A 26,070-nucleotide genomic window follows, 5' to 3' on the forward strand; every position below is an offset into this window, starting at 1 on the left:
TCAAAACGGTTTTGTTCGATTTTGGAGTCAGAGGTCCACCTTAGGAATATCCAATGGTGGGCAACAGCAAAGTGTGGAGGTTGTCCACAAGGTAGGTGGTAGGTGAAAGGGATGGAAGCTGCAAACAGTGGTCTGGGTCAGGTTATCCAAGCCCAAGGGGGTGAAGAGAGTGTCACGGGAGGAGGCATGGCAGCCAGTACAGAATGTCAGAGGCAACGTAGGGGTAGGAGGACGTCTGCACGTAAGCGGTGGCAGGGCCTAGCAAGCATTATTGCAATCCAAAGGGAGGGAGGAGGTAATCTCATGCAGAGGATCAGAACCTGAGCAAGGTGAGGAGGGCCCAAGTAGGGTGAAGTTGGCATCTGTGTTGGAGGAGCACAGCAGCAGCCCTGAATAGATTGTCAGGAAAGTATCCATATAAAGCAACAGTCTAGTAAAGTGTCAGGCCTAAGCAGGGTGGTGAGGGTGTCAAAACAGGGAAGTGGCAATGGCAGTGGCCTCTCATGGGGCATCAGAGGCTGAAGAGAATGAGGAAGGCATCTGTGCCATGGGAGTGGCAATGAGGACTTGGCAAGGAGTGCTTAATCCTGACGGGTGAGGAGGGCACCAATGCAGGAGGCAGAGGCAAGGACATAGTGCAAGATGTCAGAACTTCAGCAAGATGAGAAGAGCATCCATGTCTGGGGATTTCAGCAGAGGCATCTTAGAGTGAAGTGAAAGAGAACAGCTATGTGGGGGTAGAGCAGGAAGACAGAGCCCTAGCGAGGTGAGGAGGGTATCCACAGAGGGTACAACAGCTGTAATGCAAGGATTATATACAGAGGGATTAATCAAACAATCACTGTTAGAGAAGGGAGCTATATATATGGAAAGTGAGAAAACTAGAATAAATCCTGTGGTATTGAATTAGACTTGTGATATTAGTATGCACTCATGGTTTAGATAGATTAGCAGGTAGGTAGATACATACATACATACATATATACATATATACACAAATATAGATGGATGTTAAATGATAGATAATATAGACAGAGATAGGTATATAGGTAGGTAGGCAAGCAGGAACAAAAGATAGATATACAGACAGACAGACATGGATTTATTGTTCATTCTTTGTTGGTGAGAATATAAAATGGTACAGTCACTGCGGAACATGGTTTAGCAGTTCCTCAGAAAGGTAAGTATAGAATTAACATATGAGCCAGCAATCGCAATTCTAGGTATATACCCAAAAGAATTGAAAACAGGGACTCAGATATTTGCACAACGATGTTCCTAGAGGCATTATTCACAGTTGCCAAAAGATGGAAGCAACCCAAGTGTCCATCAATAGATGAATGGATAAAAAAACGTGGTATGTAACATACAATGGAATATTATTGCAGTATAAAAAGAAATGAGGTTCTGATACATGCGACAATGTGGATGAACCTTGAAGATATCATATTAAGAAAAACAAGGAAAAAAAGATGTAGTGCCCCCTTGAAGAGCCTGTGGAGAATGCAGGGGTATTCGCCTACCCCACCTCCATGGTTGCTAACATGACCACAGACATAGGGGACTGGTGGTTTGATGGGTTGAGCCCTCTACCATAGGTTTTACCCTTGGGAAGACGGTTGCTGTAAAGGAGAGGCTAGGCCTCCCTATGGTTGTGCCTAAGAGCCTCCTCCCAAATGCCTCTTTGTTGCTCAGATGTGGCCCTCTCTCTCTGGCTAAGCCAACTTGAAAGGTGAAATCACTGCCCTCCCCGCCACATGGGATCAGACACCCAGGGGAGTGGATCTCCCTGGCAACGTGGAATATGACTCCCGGGGAGGAATGTAGACCTGGCATCGTGGGACGGAGAACATCTTCTTGACCAAAAGGGGGATGTGAAAGGAAATGAAATAAGCTTCAGTGGCAGAGAGATTCCAAAAGGAGCCGAGAGGTCACTCTGGTGGGCACTCTTACGCACACTTTAGACAACCCTTTTTAGGTTCTAAAGAATTGGGGTAGCTGGTGGTGGATACCTGAAACTATCAAACTACAACCCAGAACCCATGAATCTCGAAGACAGTTGTATAAAAATGTAGCTTATGAGGGGTGTCAATGGGATTGGGAAAGCCATAAGGACCACACTCCACTTTGTCTAGTTTATGGATGGATGAGTAGAAAAATAGGGGAAGGAAACAAACAGACAAAGGTACCCAGTGTTCTTTTTTACTTCAATTGCTCTTTTTCACTCTAATTATTATTCTTGTTATTTTTGTGTGTGTGCTAATGAAGGTGCCAGGGATTGATTTAGGTGATGAATGTACAACTATGTAATGGTACTGTAAACAATCGAAAGTACGATTTGTTTTGTACGACTGCGTGGTATGTGAATATATCTCAATAAAAAAAAAAAATTTCAAAAAAAAAAAAAAAAAAAAAAAAGAATTAACATATGAGCCAGCAATCCCAATTCTAGGTATATACCCAAAAGAATTGAAAACAGGGACTCAGATATTTGCACAACGATGTTCCTAGAGGCATTATTCACAGTTGCCAAAAGATGGAAGCAACCCAAGTGTCCATCAATAGATGAATGGATAAAAAAACGTGGTATGTAACATACAATGGAATATTATTGCAGTATAAAAAGAAATGAGGTTCTGATACATGCGACAATGTGGATGAACCTTGAAGATATCATATTAAGAAAAACAAGGAAAAAAAGATGTAGTGCCCCCTTGAAGAGCCTGTGGAGAATGCAGGGGTATTCGCCTACCCCACCTCCATGGTTGCTAACATGACCACAGACATAGGGGACTGGTGGTTTGATGGGTTGAGCCCTCTACCATAGGTTTTACCCTTGGGAAGACGGTTGCTGTAAAGGAGAGGCTAGGCCTCCCTATGGTTGTGCCTAAGAGCCTCCTCCCGAATGCCTCTTTGTTGCTCAGATGTGGCCCTCTCTCTCTGGCTAAGCCAACTTGAAAGGTGAAATCACTGCCCTCCCCGCTACGTGGGATCAGACACCCAGGGGAGTGGATCTCCCTGGCAACGTGGAATATGACTCCCGGGGAGGAATGTAGACCTGGCATCGTGGGATGGAGAACATCTTCTTGATCAAAAGGGGGATGTGAAAGGAAATGAAATAAGCTTCAGTAGCAGAGAGATTCCAAAAGGAGCCGAGAGGTCACTCTGGTGGGCACTCTTACGCACACTTTAGACAACCCTTTTTAGGTTCTAAAGAATTGGGGTAGCTGGTGGTGGATACCTGAAACTATCAAACTACAACCCAGAACCCATGAATCTCGAAGACAGTTGTATAAAAATGTAGCTTATGAGGGGTGACAAGGGGATTGGGAAAGCCATAAGGACCACACTCCACTTTGTCTAGTTTATGGATGGATGAGTAGAAAAATAGGGGAAGGAAACAAACAGACAAAGGTACCCAGTGTTCTTTTTTACTTCAATTGCTCTTTTTCACTCTAATTATTATTCTTGTTATTTTTGTGTGTGTGCTAATGAAGGTGTCAGGGATTGATTTAGGTGATGAATGTACCACTATGTAATGGTACTGTGAACAATCAAAAGTACGATTTGTTTTGTATGACTGCGCGGTATGTGAATATATCTCAATAAAATGAAGATTAAAAAAAAAAAAGATATCATACTGAGTGAAATAAGCCAGACACAAAGGGACAAATATTGTATGAGCTCACTGATATGAAATAATTAGAATAAGCAAATTCATAGAAACAGAAACTACAATAAAGCTTTCCAATGGCAAAGGTGGGGGGGGGGAATGAGAAGTTAATGCTTAATTGATACACAGTTTCTGTTCAGGGTGATGGAAAAGTTTTGGTAATGCATAGGGGTGAAAGTACCACAAAATTGTGAATGTAATTAACAACACTGAATTATATATTTGAATACGGTTAAAAGGGGAAATTTTAGGTTGTATATATATTACAAGAATAAATATTTTTAAAAAGCCCATAGGACTGTGTGCCAGTTTGAATGTATTATGTCCCCCAAATGCCATTATCTTTGATGTAATCTTGTGTGGGCACATGTATCAGTGTTGATTAGATTGTAATTCTTTGAGTGTTTCTGGGGAGATGCACCCCACCCAGCTGTGGGTGATGACTCTGATTGGATAATTTCCTTGGAGGTGTTGCTCCGCCCATTCGGGGTGGATCTGAGTTGAGTCACTGGAGCCATATATATGAGCCGACAGACAGGGATCTCAGCGCAGCTGTGAGTGATGTTTTGAAGAGGAGCTATAGCCAAGAGGGACACTTTGAAGAAAGCATAGGAGCTGCAGATGAGAGAGAGTTTGAAAACAGCCGTTGAAAGCAGACTCTTGCTCCGGAGAAGCTGAGAGAGGACAAATATCCCAAATGCAACTAAGAGTGACATTTTTGAGGAACTGCAGGCTAGAGAGGAACGTCCTGAGAGAAAGCCATTTTGAAACCAGAACTTTGGAGCAGACGCCAGCCACGTGCCTTTCCAGCTAACAGAGGTTTTCCAGACACCATTGGCCATCCTCCAGTGAAGGTATCCAATTGCTGATGTGTCACTTTAAGGCCTTAAGACTGTAACTGTGTAACCAAATAAACCCCCTTTTATAAAAGCCAATCCATCTCTGGTGTTTTGCATTCCGGCAGCATTAGCGAACTAGAACAGATTATAAAACACAAAGTGTGAAACTTAATGTAAACTATGGACTATAGTACATAGTATAATTGTAATAAAATTGTTTCAGTAATTGTAACAAAGTTACCACATTAATTCAGTGTTAATAACTGGGAAAACTATGAGACAGGGAGAAGGTATATGGGAACTCTGTATTTTCTGCATGATTTTTCTGTAAACCTACAACTTCTCTAATAAAAAATAAAATTAAAAATGTATCCACATACAAAAGATGTCCTATAAGTAAGGAAACTATATCATTTAAAAAATATTCACTAACCACAATCTAATAATTAATAGCAAATGTTAAAAGTTCTTTTAAAATAGATACTGTATATTTGTAAACTAAATAAATATTGTGTGACCTAATAATCAATAAACCAAAGGAAAAATCGTAATAGAAATTGTGAAAATTTTAGAACTGAATAACAACAAAAACACTATGTATAAAAATTTTTGGACTAAGCTACAGCAGTATTTAGAGGGAAGGTCATAATTTAAATAAATATATTTGGAAGTAAGTTAGAAAAAAGAACAACAGAGTAAAACCAAAAAACATAACAGAAAGGAAATAAAAAAGATAGGAAGAGAAAGTAACGAAATATAATACAAAGAAAACAAGACAGTATATAAAAATTAAAAAAAATAATTTTCTGGAGTAACAAATAAAAGAAGAAAAATTCCGCTCATACTGATGAATATCAAGAAGAGAGTGACCACAATAAAAAATGCTAGGTATGGACAAAGGGAAGTGTGACCCACATGGCTTTCCCAACCACACTGTCACCCTCATAAGCTACATTGTTATACAATCGTCTTCAAGATTCAAAGGTCCTGGGTTGTAATTTGATAGTTTCAGGTATTTACCGCTAGCTATTCCAAGTCATTAGAACCTAAAAAGGGTTATCTATATTGTGCGTAAGAGTGCCCTCCAGAGTGATCTCTCGGCTCCTTTTGGAATCTCCCAGCCACTGAAACTTATTTCATTTCATTTCACATCTCCCTTTTGGTCAAGATGTTCTCCATCCCACAATGCCGGATCTAGATTCCTCCCTAGGAGTCATATTGCACGTTTCCAGGGGGATTTACACCCCTGGGTGTCAGATCCCATGTAGTGGGGAGGGCAGTGATTTCACTTGCCAAGTTGGCTTAGCTAGGGAGAGAGGGCCACATCTGAGCAACAAAGAGGCATTCAGGAGACACTTAGGCACAATTATAAGCAGGCCTAGCTTCTCCTTTGCAGTAATAGTCTTCCCAAGGGCAAGTCCCATGATTGAGGGCTCAGCCCATCAAGCCAATATCTGTGAGCACATCAGCAACCATTGAAGTGCGGAAGCCCAACACCCCTGCATTCTCCCCCAGCAATGTTCACATTAATGGTAGCATAAAATATTTCTCTTTTTGTGCCTGGCTTATTTTGCTCAGCATTATGTCTTCAAGGTTCATCCAAGTTGTCATATGTTTCATGACATTGTTCCTTCTTACTGCTGCATAGTATTCCATTGTGTGTATATACCACATTTTATTTATCCACTCATCTGTTGAAGGACATTTGAATGAGTAGAATAATGGGGGCAAAAAAAAAAAAAAAAGGCACCCAGTGTTCTTTTTTACTTTAATTGTTCTTTTTCACTTTAATTTTTATTCTAATTACTTTCGTGTGTGTTGTAATGAAAAGGTTCAAACACTGATTTTGGTGATGGATGCACAACTGTATGATGGAACTGTGAACAACTGATTGTATGCTTTGTATGACTGCCTGGTATGTGAATATATCTCAATAACATTGAATTATATATAAAAAATACATTGAACAAGGAAGGAAATGAGAGAGGGTGGGAGTAGTAGGAGCCAGTATGACTCTATTAATGTCATTTGTTTCCTAATTTGGTTACTAGATGCGTAGATTAAGAGAACCTATTACTGTCATATTCTAGACCCTCTTCTAGGATAGGGTTAGGGTTACAGTTAGGGTTAGGGTGCTGGAGGTGTAGCAGCGAATTCTAAAAGGTAAAATAAAACAAACACGGTCCCCAAGGAACTTATATCCAAATGTGGGACACATACATCCTAGGTGATAAGTTCTAAAGAAAGGGTCAAGGGAATGCCTCAGGGTGGGGAGATATGTTGCAATTTTAGAGTGGGTGGCTAGAGAAGTCCTCACTGAAAAAGCGCCTAAATGACTGGAGACCTGAAAGTGATAGGGAGTGACCACATGGATATGTGGGGGGAAAACATCCACATTGAATAGCAAGTGCAAGAGCCCCGGGGCAGGAGGGTACCCAGCAAATTCAGGAAGAGCAAGGAGGTCAGAGTGGCTGGAGTGGAGTAAGCAAGGGATGATGTCAGAGAGGTAAGGGGGTAGGGGCAGATCACACAGGCTTTATTGGCTCTTTGAAGGACTTTGGCTTTTATTCAGAACAAGATGGCAAGAGAATGCCCTAAAAGGTGGTATAGCACAGTGCTTCTCAAACTTTAATATGAGCACAAATCACCTGAGGACCATGTCAAAATGTAGATTCAGTAGGCATGAACTGTGCACTTTCTTTTTTCTATTTCTAACAAGCTTCCAGGTGATGCTAAAGCTGCTGATGTGGGGACCACACTGTGGGTGGCAAGGGTAACTCATCCAAGCACAAATAAGCCTCATGAAGACAGCTTTTGATAGAGAGAGGCAAGCTGCTTTTAAAAGTTCTAAGCTCTATGTTGCTGGAGGGAGAGGCTAAACCTACTTATAATTGTGCCTAAGAGTCTCCCCCAGAGTACCTCTTTGTTGCTCAGATGTAGTCCTCTCTCTCTAGCTACGCCAAGGTGGCAGGTGAACTCACTGCCCTCCCCGCTACACGGGACCTGACTCCCAGGGGTACAGATCTCCCTGGCAACGCAGGGTATGATTCCCAAGGATGAATCAGGACCCAAAATCATGTGACTGAGAACATCTTCCTGACCAAAGGGGGGAAGCAAAATGAAATAAAATAAAGCTTCAGTGGCTGAGAGATTTCAAATGGAGTAGAGAGGTCACTTTGGAGGTTATTCTTATACACTACATAGATAACCCTTTTTAGATTTTAATGTATTGGAATAGCTAGGAGTAAATACCTGAATCTATGAAACTGTAACCCAGTAGCCTTTATTCTTGAAGACGATTGTATATGTAGTTTATATGGGGTGACAGTGTGATTGTGAAAACCTTGTGGCTCACACTCCCTTTATCCAGTGTATGGATAGATGAGTAGAAAAATGGGGACAAAAACTAAATGAAAAATAGGGTGGGATGGGGGGGTATGATTTGGGTATTCTTTTTTACTTTTATTTTTTATTCTTATTTTTATTCTTTCTGGTGTAAGGGAAATGTTCAAAAACTGTGGTGATGAATGCACAACTATATGATACTGTGAACAGTTGATTGTACACCATGGATGACTATATGGTATGTGAATATATCTCAATAAAACTGAATTTTAAAAAATGCTAGGTATGAAAAATGAATATAACTACACATGAAAAGGAGATTTTAAAATTTTAGGAGAGTTCTCTGAAGAAATTTATGCCAATAAAACTTAAAAACACCAAACAATGGACAATTTAAGCTGAATACAAACAACCAAAACAATCTCAGTGCAAACAGAAGAATTAAATATATATATATATAAACGTTTAAATAATCAAATTGGGATGAAAAATGTAAATTTAACAACAGCAACAAAATTACAGGCCCAGATGATTTTTCAGACACATTTTACTTTTGATCAACTGATAATTCCTTTCTTATACTAATTGTTCCAGAAAATAGAAAATGTAGAACTTAGACTGATTTTATGAAACAACTATAACTTTTGTACCAAAAACAGACAATGGCAGCACAACAAAGAAAATTTATAGGCTAAACTCATATGACCATAAATGCAAATACCTAAACAAAATAAATATTAGCAAACAAATCCAGCAATGTTTGTGGGTTTGTATATGTGTATGACCAAGCTGAACCTATCCTAGGAATGCAATAATAATTATTTAATATTTTAAAAATTACAAATAAAATTAACCACATTAACAGATTAAGGGAGAAAAACTACAAAGTCATTTAAAAATTTCAGAATTTGCATTAAATAAAATTCCACACTTGTGCATGATCTGGGAAAAAAAGATATCTCTGGGAAACAAGAAATAGGAAAGAACTTCCTTAGACTGATTAAAAACAAAATAAACAAAACAAAACCTCAGCAAACATAATATTTAATGATAAATTTTTAGAACTTTTTCTTTTAAGTCAGAAATAAGGCAATAATACTTATTTTCATTGCCTCTATTCAACAGTGTCCTAGTGTGCTTGGACAGTGCACTAAAAAAGAAAGTGGTACAAATGATGGAAAGAAAGAATCAAAACTGCCATTATTCACAGATGATATTATTGTCTACATAGGAACCCAAATGAACAAATGAATAAGAGTGAAAAATTAAAAAAACAAATATAAGTACAAAATGTCAGGCTGCTGGACATATGATCACTATTCAAAAGTGAAAAGTCTTCCTGTATATCAGCAATAAACGATTAGAAAATTTAATTTTAAAAACTTCAATTCACAACATGAAAATATTTAAAATTCTCAAGAACAAATAAATAAATAAATAAGTAAATAATTTCTTTTATGGAGAAAAGCATAAAACTGGACATATTGACTAAGACATCGTGGTATTGATTCTGTGATGGACAAACTGACCACTGGACAGACTAGAAACTGAGACATAAACCCAATTTTTTATGTGATCTTGGTATATTACATATCAATGGGGAAAACAGAACATATTTTGACTCCAAATAACAGAAAGCCAACTAAAATGGCTTAAACAATGAGAAGAGTTATCTCAAGAAACAAGATATTTTGAAGAAAGGTTCAAAGTCATCATTAAGGATTCAGGTTCTTTATACTTTTCTGTCATTTTGGGGATATCAGTGAACTCCTTCATTATCACAAAATGCTCAAAGTATCAAAAACATACAACAAGAGGCAGACAAAAGAGCTTGTTTCTTCATTACGTATCTTTCTATCAGGGCAGAGGAAACTCCTTCCTAGAAGCACCTCTCCCAAACTTTGTCCTGCCTCTCATTGGCTAGAACTACTAGGCAGGTAGAGAAATGAGAATACCAAGATAGACAGAGACTGACTACGTTTGCCTGAATCATGTGGGGGAGGAGCAAATTCTAGAACAAAATTGATCTTCTGCCAACATAAGTAAGAGAAAAATGAGTGTTGGATAAATAATCTACAGTACAATGGAATATTCCATAAACGGTGTGGGGAGTATAGGCTATCCACATAGAAGAAACGAAAACTGGATCCTAATCATATCATAAACAAAAATAAATTCCAGGTGGATTAAAACTCAAATATCAAAACTAAAAATTATTTTTTAGTGGGAAATAGACTACCATTTATTTAGAACTTAGGGGTAGAAAAGGATTTCTAATATAAAACATTAATAAGCACAGACCATAAAAATAATATTGATTATCTCAACCACATCAAAATTTAAAACATTTTATACAATCAAATATATAGTAATCAAAGTTAAATGGCAAACCACAATCTTACAGAAGTATTTGCATGATATAAATTTAAAAAATCTAATACCTAGAATACATAAAGACAGTTTTTCTGTTACCCAGTAGATTAAAAAATGGGCAAAGGATAAGAATGAGCAATTTGTAGCCAATAATAGTCAGAGAACTACAAATTTATACAGAAATAACATTGACCCACTATCAAAAACTGTTTAAGTCTGATAATACTGAATTCCAGAAAGTATATTGGGAAACAAACCATCATCCATTGCTTACAGAAGCATCAACTAGTTCAATTTTTTTGGTGATCAACTTAGTGATATTTAGTAAACTCAAAAATGTACATAGCCAATCACCTAACAATCATCTCCAAAGTATATACCCTAGAGAAACTCTTTCACATGTGTACCAGAAGACATATTCCAAGATACTCAAAGAAATTAATTAGAAAGAAAAATCTTCCTAATCACATTCAACATGTGATACAAAAATAACAGCCTAACCAGACATTGATATGGATTGTACAAATAAATTGCTGTATACTCATACAATCAAATAGTATGCCTTTGTCCAGTGCATGAATGGATGAGTAGAAAACGGGGGCAAAAAAAAAACAAAAAACAAAAAACAAAAAACAACCAGTGTTCTTTTTTTACTTTGTTCTTTTTCACTTCAATTTTTATTCTTATTACTTCTGTGTGTGTGGTAATGAAAATGTTCAAAAATTAATTTTGGTGATGGATGCACAACTATATGCTGGTACTGTGAACAACTGATTGTACGCTGTGTACGACTGCATGGTGTGTGAATATATCTCAATAAAATTCAATTATAAAAAAATAGTACGGAATGGTTTGAATGAACTAGATCTACACAAATCAACTTGGATTGTCTTAAAAATAGAATGTTGAGAGCAAAAAGTAAGTTGTTTAGGAATATTTATAGGATGACATCATTTACGTAAAAAGTAAAGCCCATATCATAACACTCTGTATTATTTATGCAAATATAATTATTTAATAAAAACATAAAAACAAGGAATCAAGTTTGTGATTACCTCTGGGAAAAGAAAAAGGAGAATCAGATCAGGGAAGGGTAGTTCATCAAGGATGCTTCAACTATGTGTCTAGATTTATTTCTTTATTGAAAAGGGATATACAACAAATATTTAAAATGTTAAATTACAATGAGTTTTTGGCCATATTATTTTATGTGAGCTTGAAATACTTTAAAATTTTCCTGCTGAGTTTTTGTTTATTTACTGTAACATACATAACACAAAATTTGCCTTTTAATTATTATACTTTTTAAGTACATATTTTTTAGAACATTTTCCACAAAAAAATATTTCCTCAATCATGAAATCTCTTTATAAAAACTACCAATGGAGTTCACCTCCCTTCATGTTTTATTTTATTTTAAGTCACACGCTATTTGTTGTTTAAGGATTAGCAACTTAGGTAGTGTCAGAAAAAATGCAAACAGCTGTAGTCTCCAGAAAAAGTAGCAAGAATGAAATAGATAAAGATGGCATAAAATAGAAAGGAAGTTTTCGAAAGTTAGACAAATGTTCAAAAACACATCCTTAATATTGACTGAGAAGCCAAAGCTGTCACTGTCATAAAACAAAACAAAACAAAAAAACCAAGTGTGGAAAAAGTCTTCTACTTCAATTGTAACTTTAGGCACTTAGAGCATATGACTCAGAGCACATGCCAATAATATGATTTATTACTACAACAGATATCAAAGTTTTTCCATGGAAGTTAAAATTTCAATCATTAATAGCCCAACATACCTGGAGAAGGAGCCTTTCAAAAGCCAGAAAGTTGTCCCATTTGGCAGTCTGCGGGTGTTTCAGAGTTTGAACTGTGGCCAGCCCAAGCTGTAGGAGACCACAATGATTCATTAGAGCTTTGAAACTGTTCCTGAAGAGCTGAATATAGGATGTGAGCTGCCCCGGCGTGACTCTCCCTGAAAAACAGAATAATGTATCAGTGTACCCTCTCCTGGGAGTAGTAAAAATAATGAGAAGGAGGCCATTAATAATATCCACTGACTTACATTTCACAGAACTTCAGAGTTGACTGCAAGCTTTCCTAAGCTATTGTCTTACCACAATTTGATGAAAATAGCAAAGTTGATAATATTACTTGCAGTAAGGAAACAGATGCTAAGTGATCTGGCCAAGGTCATATGCTAGTAGACTTCATTTTATTATTTTGTAATACTCTGTACACAAACTTTCAGATAGTCACACAAATAAATAATATCTGTTGAGCTCAATATGCAATACCTCTCCATGACATATGATAGAGGGTAAAAGGCAAGATTTCTAATCACATTTGTGTGTGTATATATATAAGAAGAATATAAATACATGTTATATCTGTAGCTAAAATTTCAGCATTGATATCAGTAGGTTCATGACAATATTCATGAGGAAAAGAAAGCTGGATGCTCCATGGAACAAAAATATTTGGAGAACTGGATAGCAAAAACACTGAAAGATAAGATACCAGAAGAAAGGGCTTGGTATGGGTGACAGAGCACATTTATTAGAATGGTCACCTAGATTTAGAACAATAAAAGACTAGAGATTGTACCAAAAAACAAACAAACAAACAAACAAACAAAAACTATTGAAGATTAGCAGTCCTTGGATGGATTCCCTCCCACTCTCCAATTTCTCAAATTTCATTTTTGCATTCACCAGTGCTATGCACAAAGCTCCTGAGTATGAAAGATTCTTCCCACTGGGCAAAAGGAAGGCAATGGGGCCAAACACAGATGCATGTTAAATGCAAATTAAGTACATCTTTCCCACATGTGTCACTCACGTACATGCCATGTTTGCAGGTTGATCTCCTATACCTGAAATCCAAGTTTGTTTGTTATATCCAGGTTTACTAATATTTGGCAATGAAACCACCTTCATTTGTTGAATTAACACTTCAGAGTTTACACAGTTTTTTCTTAAACATGACTCTCTTCTGATTCTCATCGCAACCCACAAGGCACGTGCTTCATCTTGTACCCCCACTTGAGAACACTAATTGCTTAATGTCTTACACAGTATTAAATGGCAGATATTACATGACGGTTTTTGTTAAATATAATACAGAAAAATTAAAGACCTTGCCATAAGAAACTTACAAGCCTGCAGCATATTATTTGTCCTGTTATTAGAGTTTTTGAAGAAATTAAAAATTTTTGAAGTTCCTTATTTCCAGTTGGTCTGGGTGAACATCTAAAGAAAAAGAATAGTAGAACTAATGAGGGAGGTGAGACTTAGTGCTTTCTCTGGATCCTTGGTAAAGCATGGGTTTAATCCTGATTCTCAAAGCAGCAAGCCAACAACTTGCTTGTATAAGTAAAAGAAGAGCCTCATTAACTTTTTTGTTTGGTTGGTTTATTAAGATGTAATTTACACACAGTAAAATTCACACTTTTTTGACATACAGCTCTATGAATTTTGACAAAGGCATGTAGTTGGGTCACCACAATCACAATCAAGATATGGAACATTTCTAACACTCAAAAAATTCCTCTGACCCTCTTTACATACAATTCTTTCACCCTGCCCCAGCCCTTGGTAAATGATTATCTACATTTATCTGATTTCTGTCCCCGAGGAGTCGCCTTTCCAGAGTGTCATATAAATGTAATCATAAAGCATGTGTAGTCTTTTGAATCTAACTTCTTTCATTTCGCATAAAGCATTTGAGATTCATCCATGTTGTTGCTTGTATCAGTAGTTAGTTCCTTTTTTATAGCTGAGTAATATTCCATTGTATGGCTGCACCATAGTTTATTTAAGCATTTATTTATCCACTTACCAGTAAATGACCATTTGGCTTTTGCCCAATTTTTAGAAATTATTAATAAAGCACCCACAAATATTAAGATACAGGTGTGTGTATGCGTGTGTGTATACATGTTTTCAGTTTCCTTGGGTAAATTTCTTGCAGTGGTGTTATATGCTAAATTTATGTTTAACTTTATAAAACATGGCCGAATTGATTTCTAGACTGGCTGTACAATTTTGCATTCCTACCAGCAACATATGAGAGTTTCAGTTCCTTCACAACCCCATCAGCAGTTAGTATTGTCAGTTATTTTGATTTTAACCATTTTAATAGGTGTGTAGTGTTATCTCACTGTGGTTTCAATGTGCATTTTTCTAATGACTAATGATGTTGAACATCTTTTCATGTGCTTATTTGCCATCCCTATGTCTTTTTTTGGTGAAGCATTTGTTCAAATATTTTGCTCATTTTTAATTGGGTTTTTTTTAATTATTGAGTTGTGATTCTCATTAACTTTTATTAATCCATTAATTCAACATATATTTCTGTGCAAGTCACTCTTCTTGCTGCTAGGATTAAATCTGTAAACAAAACAGGCAAAAATTCCTGTCTTCATGGCAAACAAATAAAGAAGACAAAAGACTCCTTGATGCAATCCTAATTAATTCAAGATGTTTCATATCATTAGGGGGTTGCTTAGGGGGTGGGGACTTTTTATGCAAATGATTAACATTTTTATGCAATTACATCTTCTGACACCTATAACATTAAATATGTGAAAACAAACTTTCACATAACATGGGTTCAAATCTAAGATTGCCTTGAGCTTCATTCATTTATTTATACACTTTAATGTAGGAGATGTCAGTGTAGTTCCTGCATACATAGAGCTTAATCATCAAGAGAGACATTCATTAAATACTTATACAAATAAATACTTAATCATGATTATGATAAGAACCGCTAAGGAAAAATACAAACTGTCTTGAGAGCGGGAAAGCTAAATATGATATGAAGACTGTCTACTCTCCAACCTTATCTACTCACCTAAAGGAAGAGGAATCAGGCTTAAATTATACAATTCATTCACAATATAACTATCCTTTAGAGAGACTCTAGGAAATGGAAAACATCAGAGAAAGTCATCAGAGGGTCAGTTCAGATTTCTATTGTAAAAGAAATATACTGGTGTTCATTTTAAAGATAACAGTGTCTTCAACTTCAAAGTCAAAAAACACTTGAGCTTTATCCAGTTCACATTTCCTAGCTAAGACTCAGATTAAGTCAATCTCTTTACATAATGCCACCTTCTCTTACAACACATGTGATCTAAAGGAATGAATGTGTACATTTCAAAACACAAATGCAAACAGAACACTACATTGTGAATTTGGCATTCATTCACTCACCATTACTGCTCTATTCTGGTCCTTCGTTAGATACAAGTCCATGAAAGCAGTCTTGTTTTCTAAAAATTAACATGCTAATTGGAATTTAAATAAAAGAGTACTTAACATGGATACTTTAAATTAATGGTCTAACGACATTTTCAAAATTTTAACTTAATCACAACCTTACAGAAAACAAATGGAAATAAACAGACTACCAAAAATGCTGTAGTGATACTAAAAATAACTCTTACAACTTAGCTCACATCAACTAAAACAGCAAGCAAGGAGAACCAGGTGTTGAAAACTAATGAACAGAACATTTATTTATGTCACTTTACCAAAACAAAACAAAAGACTAATCAGGTAGATCTATACAGTGATTAATGTCAACCCAGAAGGCTTTGCAACACATTTCTAAAAGCAATAAAAACAAAGTTATTTTATATCAAGACTACATAATACATAGCAATGTTTTGAAATATGAAAAGTGGTTTTTCAAGAAAGAAAAGCTATTAGGCTTTCTTGTTCTTTTATGTGGTTTTTAAGAAACAGAAGCAGGCTTCTGATTTCAATTAAGCTAAGAGAAAAACACAAAACTTTATCAACCATCAACTTTTATACATTTTCTAAAACTTACTGAAATATAATTATCTCTTGGGGGGCTAGGGGAAATATTTAGAAGACTAAATGTTTTAATATCATATTTTAATATTCTCTGTGATTAATTCAATAGAATTCAAATGCACTATGGAGTCTATTCTTCCATTTGCCACATGCTAGATAAAGTATAATTTTGTCAACCTGTTTTGTGGCTTGCTAAAATATATTTAAAATATCTGTACATATATGATTCCTTGTTGGCATTCTGAAAATACAGAGTAGTTTATCACTGCCAGGGTTGATTAAATCCTAAAAGTGTGTATGAATGAAGGAGAGCAACCACAGTCAGAAATTTTGTTTAAAATAGCATACTTAGCCAATAAGTGATCTTTTATAAAACCTCTTGACATAAGGAATAATAATATAGTCATTGCATATTTTTCATTCATCATATTCCTGAAAACATGAATGAAAACCCAGTGTGTGAAATTTGAATGAACAGATTTATGTTTTAACACTTGCATTCCCAGGAATCAAATATTAGCATTTCATTTTTCTTTTTGATCATTTCTTTAAAATAATAAAGGTAGGGTATCCTAAAATATTGAAATATAATGTTCTGCTAAAGCTGGTTTCTGTAGTATTAATTAGCTCAGGAACAATTAGCATTACCCAATTACTATTACATAAAAGTCATAGCAGTTCTTTGTGAGTTTTCCCATTATTCTTGGTCACAAAATAACAACAGCTGAACACAAAGTAAAGGAAAATAAATGAATACTGTAAGTCACAAGAACTTGAAGATTATACCCAGCACCTATTCATCCCCAGTTCTTGCTCTTGGTTCTGTTTGGCCATGTGCTGTATTGGTTTGATTCTCCCTTGCCTCCGTAACTAAACAAACCAAACCCTTTTTTCTACCCCCTTCCAGCAAGCTACCTTAGACTCTTTCATTATCATAAAATGCTATGTTTGCTGTAACACTTCTTTATTTCTAGGAATTTAGAGTGTGTTTTTAACTAGAGTAGTACTTTTGTTAGGATTCTTATTGCTTTTGTTAGTGCACATCAATTTTTGAATGGTCTGCTAGTGTTGTTGTTTTTTTTTCTTAACCATGAGCCCTGATATCTAACATGTGACACTGAAAAACACAGGTTTCCAGGAATGCATAGATATTATAGAAAAAAGACCCATACTAAGATAAAGACAAAGAAGGCAACTCTATTAAAATTCAACTTCTGTTTGGCAGGAAACACCCCAAGAGTAAACTTCTAATGTTAATTCAACAGTTGATGTAAAGGAACCATAATCTTGTGTATGACAGATGGCTTAGGAATTTTATAAATACTGTACAAAAGGCTCAAGGGGGTAGACTGAGCACATGTGTTTACAGCTTCTCCTCAAGAGATTCCATCTTAATGACAGAAAGAAATAAAAGGGGTAGGAACGATCAATAACAAAGAGAATGTGAGAGTGTCCATAAACAGACAAGAGATTTCAACATTGCCCCCCATTTGTTGCTTATCTTTGTAATTTACATTATATATTTAAAACTCTTTTATTTGTTCCATCAACTACAAATGGTATCCTTCAGCTTTTCATGTTCTAAGAAGATATTAGCCCTCTTACCCTTCTCTTTACTTCTTCTTTCCCTTTTTCATCTTTAAAATCATCTGTACTTATATATTTACCTGGTAAAGATCAAAAACATTTATATTTTGTTCTGTACCCATAATTTAGTTTTGTGTGCTTTTCCTATAGTTTGATTCTAAAAGTTCAAAATCAGTCAATAGTGTTTACATCAAGAACTATATAATTCTTCACAATAGATCCAGTTATGTGTTGTGATTATTAACTGCTTCTCAGTAAAGTTATTCAATTTGAATACATCTTTCTTCACATCTGGGAAAGTCTCACATTATTTCTTTGATAATCTCCTATTCCTGCTTTCTCTTTCTTTCTGAAAATTCTAATCATTCTTGGACCTCCTGCATTGGTTCTGAACATCATATCTTTTCTCTCATCTTTTGTCTTGTTCTTTTTTCCTATATTTTAGGAGATTTTCTTATTTACTGTTAAACTTGTAGTTGAATATTTCATTTTCAAAAGGATATCCTTAATTTCCAAGAGCTCTTTTTTTATAAATAACAGCTTTGAGATATAACTCACCATAAAATTCATGCTAAAAGTACACACACTCAGAAGTTTTTCATGTATTCAGAGTTGTGCAACCACCACCACTGTATAATTTCAGAATTCTTTCATCACCCCAAAAAAGAAACCCCAAATCCAAATTTCCTCAGTTATGAAGGGGTATTCAGCTATAAATCCACACATAATAGAGTATAACCTGAACTAATTTTTAAATTAGCAGACATAACTGTACTTACTTATACCAGAAAACTGATAAACAACAGAAGTGGGAACATTCAAGAAATTATAGGGGGAATTAAACTCTTGACTTTTTTTAATAAGGAAACTATCATCATATATTTTCTTAAAACTTCTAATTTATTATAAGTTCCCGGAAAATGAAAAAAGAATGGAAGAGTACTAAGTGAGGAACAAAACACAAAATAACAAAAACGGCTTTGCCTAGAATATATGAAAAAGCACAGCAGCAAAGAGGGAGCCATCTGCCTAGAGGAATACAAGAGACTCCAGGCTAAGAAGCTTCAGGTATAACGGAGATAGCAAGTCACAAGTATAGCATGTGGTGCTGGTTTGGATATGTTATGTCCCACAGAAAAGCCATATTCTTTAATGCAATCTTGTCGGGGCAGACTGATTAGTCTGTGATTAAGGTGAAACCTCTGATTGAACTGTTTCCATGGAGGTGTGGACCCCGCCCACTCAGGGTGGGTCTTGATTGGTTCACTGGGTTACTTAAGAGAACTCAAGAGACAACACAGACACTTGCTGATGCTTGGAGACTTTTGGAGATGCTGGGAGATGCAGACAGAAGGACATCTGGAGATGCTACGCTAAGAGATGAAGCCCAGAGTTTGCCCTGGAGAAACTAAGAGAGGATCCCCAGACACTTAGAGAGAAACGTCCTGGGAGAAAGAAGCAAGGACATATAGGAACTGAGAGACAGAAACTAAGAGAACCCAGGGATATTTTGGAGAAAGCCATTTTGAAACACAGTCCAGGAGCAAATGACCTGCAGATGCAGGCACATGCCTTCCCAGTTTACAGAGGTGTTCTGGACGCCATTGGCCATTCTTCAGTGAATGTATCCTCTTGTTGATGCCTTAGTTTGGACACTTTTATGGCTTTAGGACTATAAATTTGTAACAATAAATCTCCTTTATAAAAGCCAATCCAATTCTGGTATTTTTGTGTAACGGCAGCATTAGCAAACTGGAACACATGAATATAGCAAAGTCTACAAATCTTAAATGCACAATTCAAATATTTTTATCCATGTATATCCATGTAACCACCACCCAGGTCTATTTATAGAATATATCCAGCACTCTAGAAGGTTCACTCATACACTTATCTAGTCAGTAATCCCCCAAAGGTAAACTACTATTTTTACCTCTATCATCATAGATCACTTTTGTCTGCTTTTGAACTTCATATAAATGAAATCATACACATGTACTCTTTTGTATCTCACTTCTTTGTTCAACATGATCCAAAGCCCATCTTTTTTATTACAGTGTATTACTGCTCTGTATGACTATACCAGTTCCTTTTCCATTCTACTGTTGAAGAATATTTGAGTTTTTAAAGCTTGGAGCCATTATAAATAATGATACTATGAATATTTTAATGCATGTCTTTTGGTGGACATAAGCACATGTTTCTATTGGATATCTGTCCAGGTGTGGAACTTCTAGGTGGTGCGTGTTCACTTTAGTAGATACTGTCAAATAGTTTTCCATGGTTATACCAAAATCCTTGCAAATTTTAAATTTGATTTAATTTAACATAATTTGTAAAGTATACATGTAATGTTTAAAATGAGACACAAATTGCTTGTGGTGATAAATGCACAACTATGTGATGATACTGTGATTCATTGATTGCATACTTTGGATGGATTCTATGGTGTGTGAATATATAACAATAAAATTGCATTAAAAACTTTTTAACAAAAAAGCAAAAACGAGGCACAACTGTATAATTAAATTTTATTCATACTATTTATGCTAGGTAGCCAAAATTCTAAGAAGAGTAAAAGAAAAAATTTATACAATGGAAACCACATTGCCATACTATCAGTATGCACCTTTATTTTTTCATTCCTTTTTTACTTGTTTATATACTTACTTTCTTACCTAATTACATAGAAAAAAAGGCCTGGAAGTATAAGATACTAATTTATTAACAACAGTTAATTTGAAGAGCAGGATTGTTGGGGTTGGGGGAGGTAAGAGGAAGGTGGTACACTTTTAAATTCACATACGTTGTCATTTGAATTTTGTACAAGCTTGTGCTTGTATTTTAAAATATTCTCTTGGTTCTGAGATAAAACAATGTCTGTCTCATGAATAATGACAGGTGTACATTTTTCTCTGAGAAACTTGTCCTTATTACTATCACTGATTTTTTCCTATGGGTGATGCAGAATCTTTCAACACATAAAGAAATACAAGACTAATAATAACTTCCTGCCTCCCACCTCTGTTCAGGTCAAAGGGCAAAGAAATATGGTTAACATGCAGGTGGAGAGATTTAAATCAGACACGAGAAAAAAAATTACCTGATCGTGTTAACTATTAGACATTGAAAGAAGTTATTAAAGGGGGAGGAGGGAAGCAATTATAAATTTTCTCCCACAGGGATTTGAAAGGCAATACATACAACCATCTGTATAGTGAAACTTGGATAAAGGCCAGCTGGGAATTGATGTCCATTTTTATAACACCATAAATACTAAAGAAGGTTTGGGGGGATATCCTTTAAGTAGAATATGTTTCCTGTCACACAAATTTTTAGCCCTACAGCATTACAAAAGTAGAATAAGAAACCAATGTTTACAAGGTATTTAAATTAAATGAATCAATTCAATTAAGTGGGTCAAAAATCAAAAATCTACTGCAAGATATGTTTCCAGGTCAGCAGGAAAAGAGGCCAAAAATCGAAAATAAACAGCTCTTCCTGAAAGTTGTACAAACAGTGAAATATGAAACCATCAGAAACATTTATGGCTTGGGTTTCTTTGGAAAGGCAGCCTTCCAGAGGCTAACTTAAACATTGTATCAATGTTTATAAACTCAAGCAGAGAGCATGGACAGGAAGGGATAGATTACCACTGTTACCAGGGGTGGAAGGGTGATTACCAGGCTGCCAGGGAAAAGGACATTTCCTTGGTGTGCCCACTTGGACTTGGAAAGGAATTTCTGCTTATAAAGGAGTTTCTAGGTAAAGAAAGCTCCCACCCTACAGCTATGTGTAATCTCACCATATTCTCTCAGGATTTTTAAATTCCTAGTCCAAATTCTTATGTTGAGGATCCTTTAGCTTGGGAAAACATAAGAAGAATAAAAAGAGGAAGAGGATGAGGTAGAGGAGCACAAGAAAAGAAGAAAGAAAAAGAAAAAAATACTTATTTAAGTTAAAAGCATAACGTGAGAGAACAGACCCTTGAAGGGATATTAGAGGTTCAGATTCCCATTTTGCAGATGAGAAATGGAAAAATAGAGGCAAAGCAAATTCCTCTGTTGTAGGTGATGGAATGTATGAGGGAAGCATTTGTTTAGTGACCTTAAGGTTTTCAGGCATTATTAATTATTAATTCAAGGAAAATCCCTTCCCTGTTTCTTTTTCTAGATTCTCTTCTTCCCCATAACTGCTAAATGGATGTATTCCATATGGCTCTGGCTTCAACCCTCTACTCATTCATTCTATCTTCTCTCCCTGAATAATCAACCTTACATTATATTTCCTACAGAAATTCACTCCTTAGGCTTCAACATAATCACTAGGTAACTGAATTCCAAATCTCTACTTTCACTTCTGGAAACCATTACTCTAGTCATACATTTGTCAACTGAATTGATCAGGATATATATCCTACAGAAAAAATAGTTCCACCCCTAGACCTAGTAGCATGCTCTTCATATACTGTTGCATGGCCACTGAAATTATTTTTATGATGTGTCTTATCTGGCCAGGAAACAAAAAACAATTTCATCATACTATAATCTACCTTTATAGAATACCTTAAATTTCACACGTTATGTTTCACATAAATCATCTCATCTGATTATCACAACTAGATAAAAGGTACTAAAGCCCCCATTTTGCAAATAGAGAAACAGGTTAAGAAAAGTGAAATGACTTGTTCACTTGAAAACAAGATAATGTTTTATATGTTTCTTATGCCCTATGTTATGGTTAATTTTGTGTGTCAACTTGACCAGGTTATGGTGTCCAGTTGTTTGGATAAGAAAGCACTGGCCTAATTGTTACTGTGAGCGTATTTTGTGGGTTTAAATCTTTAGTCAGTTGATTTTATCTATGGCTGATTACATCTACAATCAACAAAGGAGATTGCCTTCAGTAGAGAGAAGTCTTCTTATCCAATCAACGGAAGGCCTTTTAAGGAGAACTGATGATTTCAGTAGTCAGAATTTCTATCTCTATTTCAGCCAGCCCACTTCTCCTGGGGAAAGCATCATCACCATCATGAGAGTTCCTAACCTGCAGCTTCTCCTGAGGAAATTCAATGTCAGCTTCATCATGTTTCCAACTTGTGGCCCACCAATCCTCATGGCCATGTAAGTCAATTCCTATAATAAATCTCTTTTATTATTTACATATTTATGTCCCTTCGGCTCTGTTTCTCTGGAGAACCCTGACTAAAACACCTCACAAGAACCGAATACATAGTATGCATATATGATAAATACCTGAATGAATGGATATAATAATCCCTTACCTCTAAATCTGGATAACATCTAGAGAAAAAGCAATTGCAATGAGCTTTCCCTCCTTCTATTTTTGACATCCAGCTGTGATGCCAACGATCTTTAGGAAATTGTGCCAATTTAGCACCCCAGGACATATGGCATTTTATTAACTAATGGTTCTCAAAGATGTTCCCCAGGTCCTAGGTCCCTAAGACACTTAAAGGTAGTCAGTAAAATCAAAACTATTTTTGTAATAATACCAAGATGTCATTTGATTTTGTTACTGTGTTGACATTTGCATTAATGGTACAAAAACAATGGTGGGTAAAACTGCTGGTGCCTTAGCATCAATCAAAGCAGTAGCAACAAATTACGTAAGTAGTCAGTTGCGCTGACGTGATGCAACTATAAACATTAATCTATTAAATCTTAATTCTTAAGAAAATGTCAATATTCTCAGTAAATAAATGGGAAATATGCAAAGAGTACTTCTGGTGCATACCAAAGTAAAATAATTCTTTTCAAGAAAAGCACTGGTGTGATTACTTAAATCATGCGCTGACCTAGCCACTTTTTTATGGACCACAATTTTTACTGGAAGAAAGAACTGAAAACCTATGGTCCATCAGACTTGGCTATATGGCCAACATTTCCCCCAAAAATGAATGAAGTAACCCTGTCCTTACAAGGAAAACTACAGTTTGTATTGCCGATGAAAAAATTCAGCCTTTCATGTGAAAAGTAATTTTGGAAAACTTGTATCTACCATTGTATCTTTACATTCCCAATACTTAAAGATTTTCTAACAATATCAGTGGTAATAATAACTATTAATTAAACTATGGTTTTTGTATATTTTATACTGTGTCAAATTTGGAAGATCTGCATTGCTCAGAGAACCAATATTTTCCAAATGACTAATGCACAATGTTATAAAATCATGTGTGCATAAAAGATCCAATCAAAATGCACTGGAAACTATGGTGGATTGTGTTGTATTCCCCAGTTTGGACACGTTCGTGGTCTGGGTCTACATTCTGGTGGATATAGGTCCATGTAAATAAAATCTCTTCAAGATGTTACTTCGGTCAAGGTGTGGCCCAACTGAATAATTTTAGGCTTTAATCTGGATTAGTGGAGCCCTTTATAAGCAGAGTGAAAGTCAGATAGAAGTGGAAGCCATGGTGTGCTATCAAAGAAGAATAATTGGAATTTTCGGAAAAGGCTATTAAAATACCCCTCCCTTTTCCAACTATGTATCTTTGTAAGGCCAGACTTTCTTCATGTACTTCATCTAAAACAACATATCACAAATGATTGAATGGAGAAGTAGATATGAAACTACAGCTGTCTTCTATTAAACCAGGCATCAGAAATTTACAAAAATGTAAAACAACGTCACTCTTCTTACTACATTTTGTTTTAGAAAATATAGTTATTTTTCATGATAATGTGTTATTTATGTTGATGTGTAATGTGTTTATTGTTATTTTACATGAATTAATAAATAATTACTTTTAAATTTCTTGTTTTAATTTCTAATATGGTAAATATCGATAGATATAACCCACATAAACAAAAGTTCTTTTGGTTCCCTGGTAATTTTCAAGAGTATACAAGGGGTTCTGAGCCCAAAAATTTGAGAACTGACGTTCTAAATCAATGTCACTCCAGGATTCCTTAAGAGAATGATGGAAAAAACAATCCATTAATAAATATACAGCAAATACCAAACGACAGTATTAATTCAAGAATTTATTTATTCATTTCACAAATATTTATTGAGCATATAGTAAGTGCAAGGTCCCGAATTAGGTAAGTATTCTTGGCCCCCAGTTCTCAGAGTCTGGTGGTAACTGCTACAATAGCAGACTGAATGAAACCAGAACTGATAGGAATATAGAATGACATCTATATAGAGAGCCTGGCAATGGATGAAATACATGATAGAAAAAAAATTGGGAGGGAATTATAAAAGCAAGAAGACTAAACCCATGGAAATAGCATTCTCCATTTTTTTTTTTTTTCTTGGAAGGATAGTGGAAGGAGGATAAGGATCTAAGGTCAGAAGCAATCATTAACTGAGCACCTGTGTTTAAGGCACAGCAGGGAATGCAACGGTATTTATAGGGTCTTCAGGAAACTAGAAGTAAGGAAAAGAAGGCATAAAGTAATTACCAGAAAGAAGAAGATAACCAGAAGAACAGAGAAACATGAGGAAGAGGGGAAAAGAGCCAGCAAAAAAATATGTGATTCAGATGACATTGAGACACCAAAAACAACAACAACAAATCAGAAAATTTGTAAATAGAAACATTAAAAGAGATAATTGAAAATAGAAATATTCATGGTCCTTCTATTAGTTATCCATATTCATCAGCAATCAATTCATTCAACTGAGTACTAAGACACCCACTATGTACCGAGCCAAAGAGTCAATGAAGAATATGACATGGACACTGTCTAGTGAGGTTTTGGATCCACACACATTGCACTTTGTCAAGTGTCAAGAAAGTAACACTTGAAAGCAAGTGTCAGGAAAAAGAGCTGCCCAGAAGGTAGAGCAATCAAACCAGTACAATAAGGAGGGGATAGGAAGTAGAGTAGAAGGGAATTGGATATTGTTCCACATAAAAAGTGACATTTATATTAGGTCATGAAAGACGGGATTGGTATTGACAGGAAAGTGCATGTTTATGTGTGTGTGTACCATGTGTGTTAAAAGGCGAGTACCTATATTAGGTAAGGCCCTGGCAGGAAAGTGACTGTACACTCAAACAGGGAAAATAAGGAGAGTTCAATGAAAGGACTTTTAAATCAAGAATGTTAAAGAAAACCAAGAAAGGATGGGTAGAGGAATGGAACCAATTACATTCTGGCAGGGAAGAACCCAGGCCAATTGTGGTAGATTTAATCATGTCCCTTCCAAAGACATATGCAAGTCATAAGCACCCCATCCCCATCCTATGGGTATGAACTCATTTGCAAATGGGATCTTAGAATATCTTATTAAGATGAGGCCAAACTGAATCAGGGTAGGCCCTAATCCAATATTACTAGAGTCCTCATAAGCAAAGAAAATTTGGACACAGAAATAGAAGCCACAGGAGGAGACTGAAAGAGACACATTGCCATGTGATAGAGGCAGAAGTTAGATGCCAGTAAGCCACTACCAG

The 26,070-nt window shown here is 35.8% G+C and overlaps 1 protein-coding gene across 1 annotated transcript in view; it reads right to left on the bottom strand.

The window, feature by feature from the left end:
* SCFD2 (sec1 family domain containing 2) overlaps nt 1–26,070 on the bottom strand; it is a 550,473-nt gene that overhangs the window by 429,390 nt on the left and 95,013 nt on the right. The window contains exon 6 of the mRNA XM_037829801.1: nt 12,027–12,202. Coding sequence (XP_037685729.1) covers nt 12,027–12,202 — 176 coding nt within the window. The remainder of the gene's footprint in view (nt 1–12,026; nt 12,203–26,070) is intronic.

This window comes from Choloepus didactylus, chromosome 3 (assembly GCF_015220235.1).
Source record: "Choloepus didactylus isolate mChoDid1 chromosome 3, mChoDid1.pri, whole genome shotgun sequence".
Classification (NCBI taxonomy): Eukaryota; Metazoa; Chordata; class Mammalia; order Pilosa; family Megalonychidae; genus Choloepus; species Choloepus didactylus.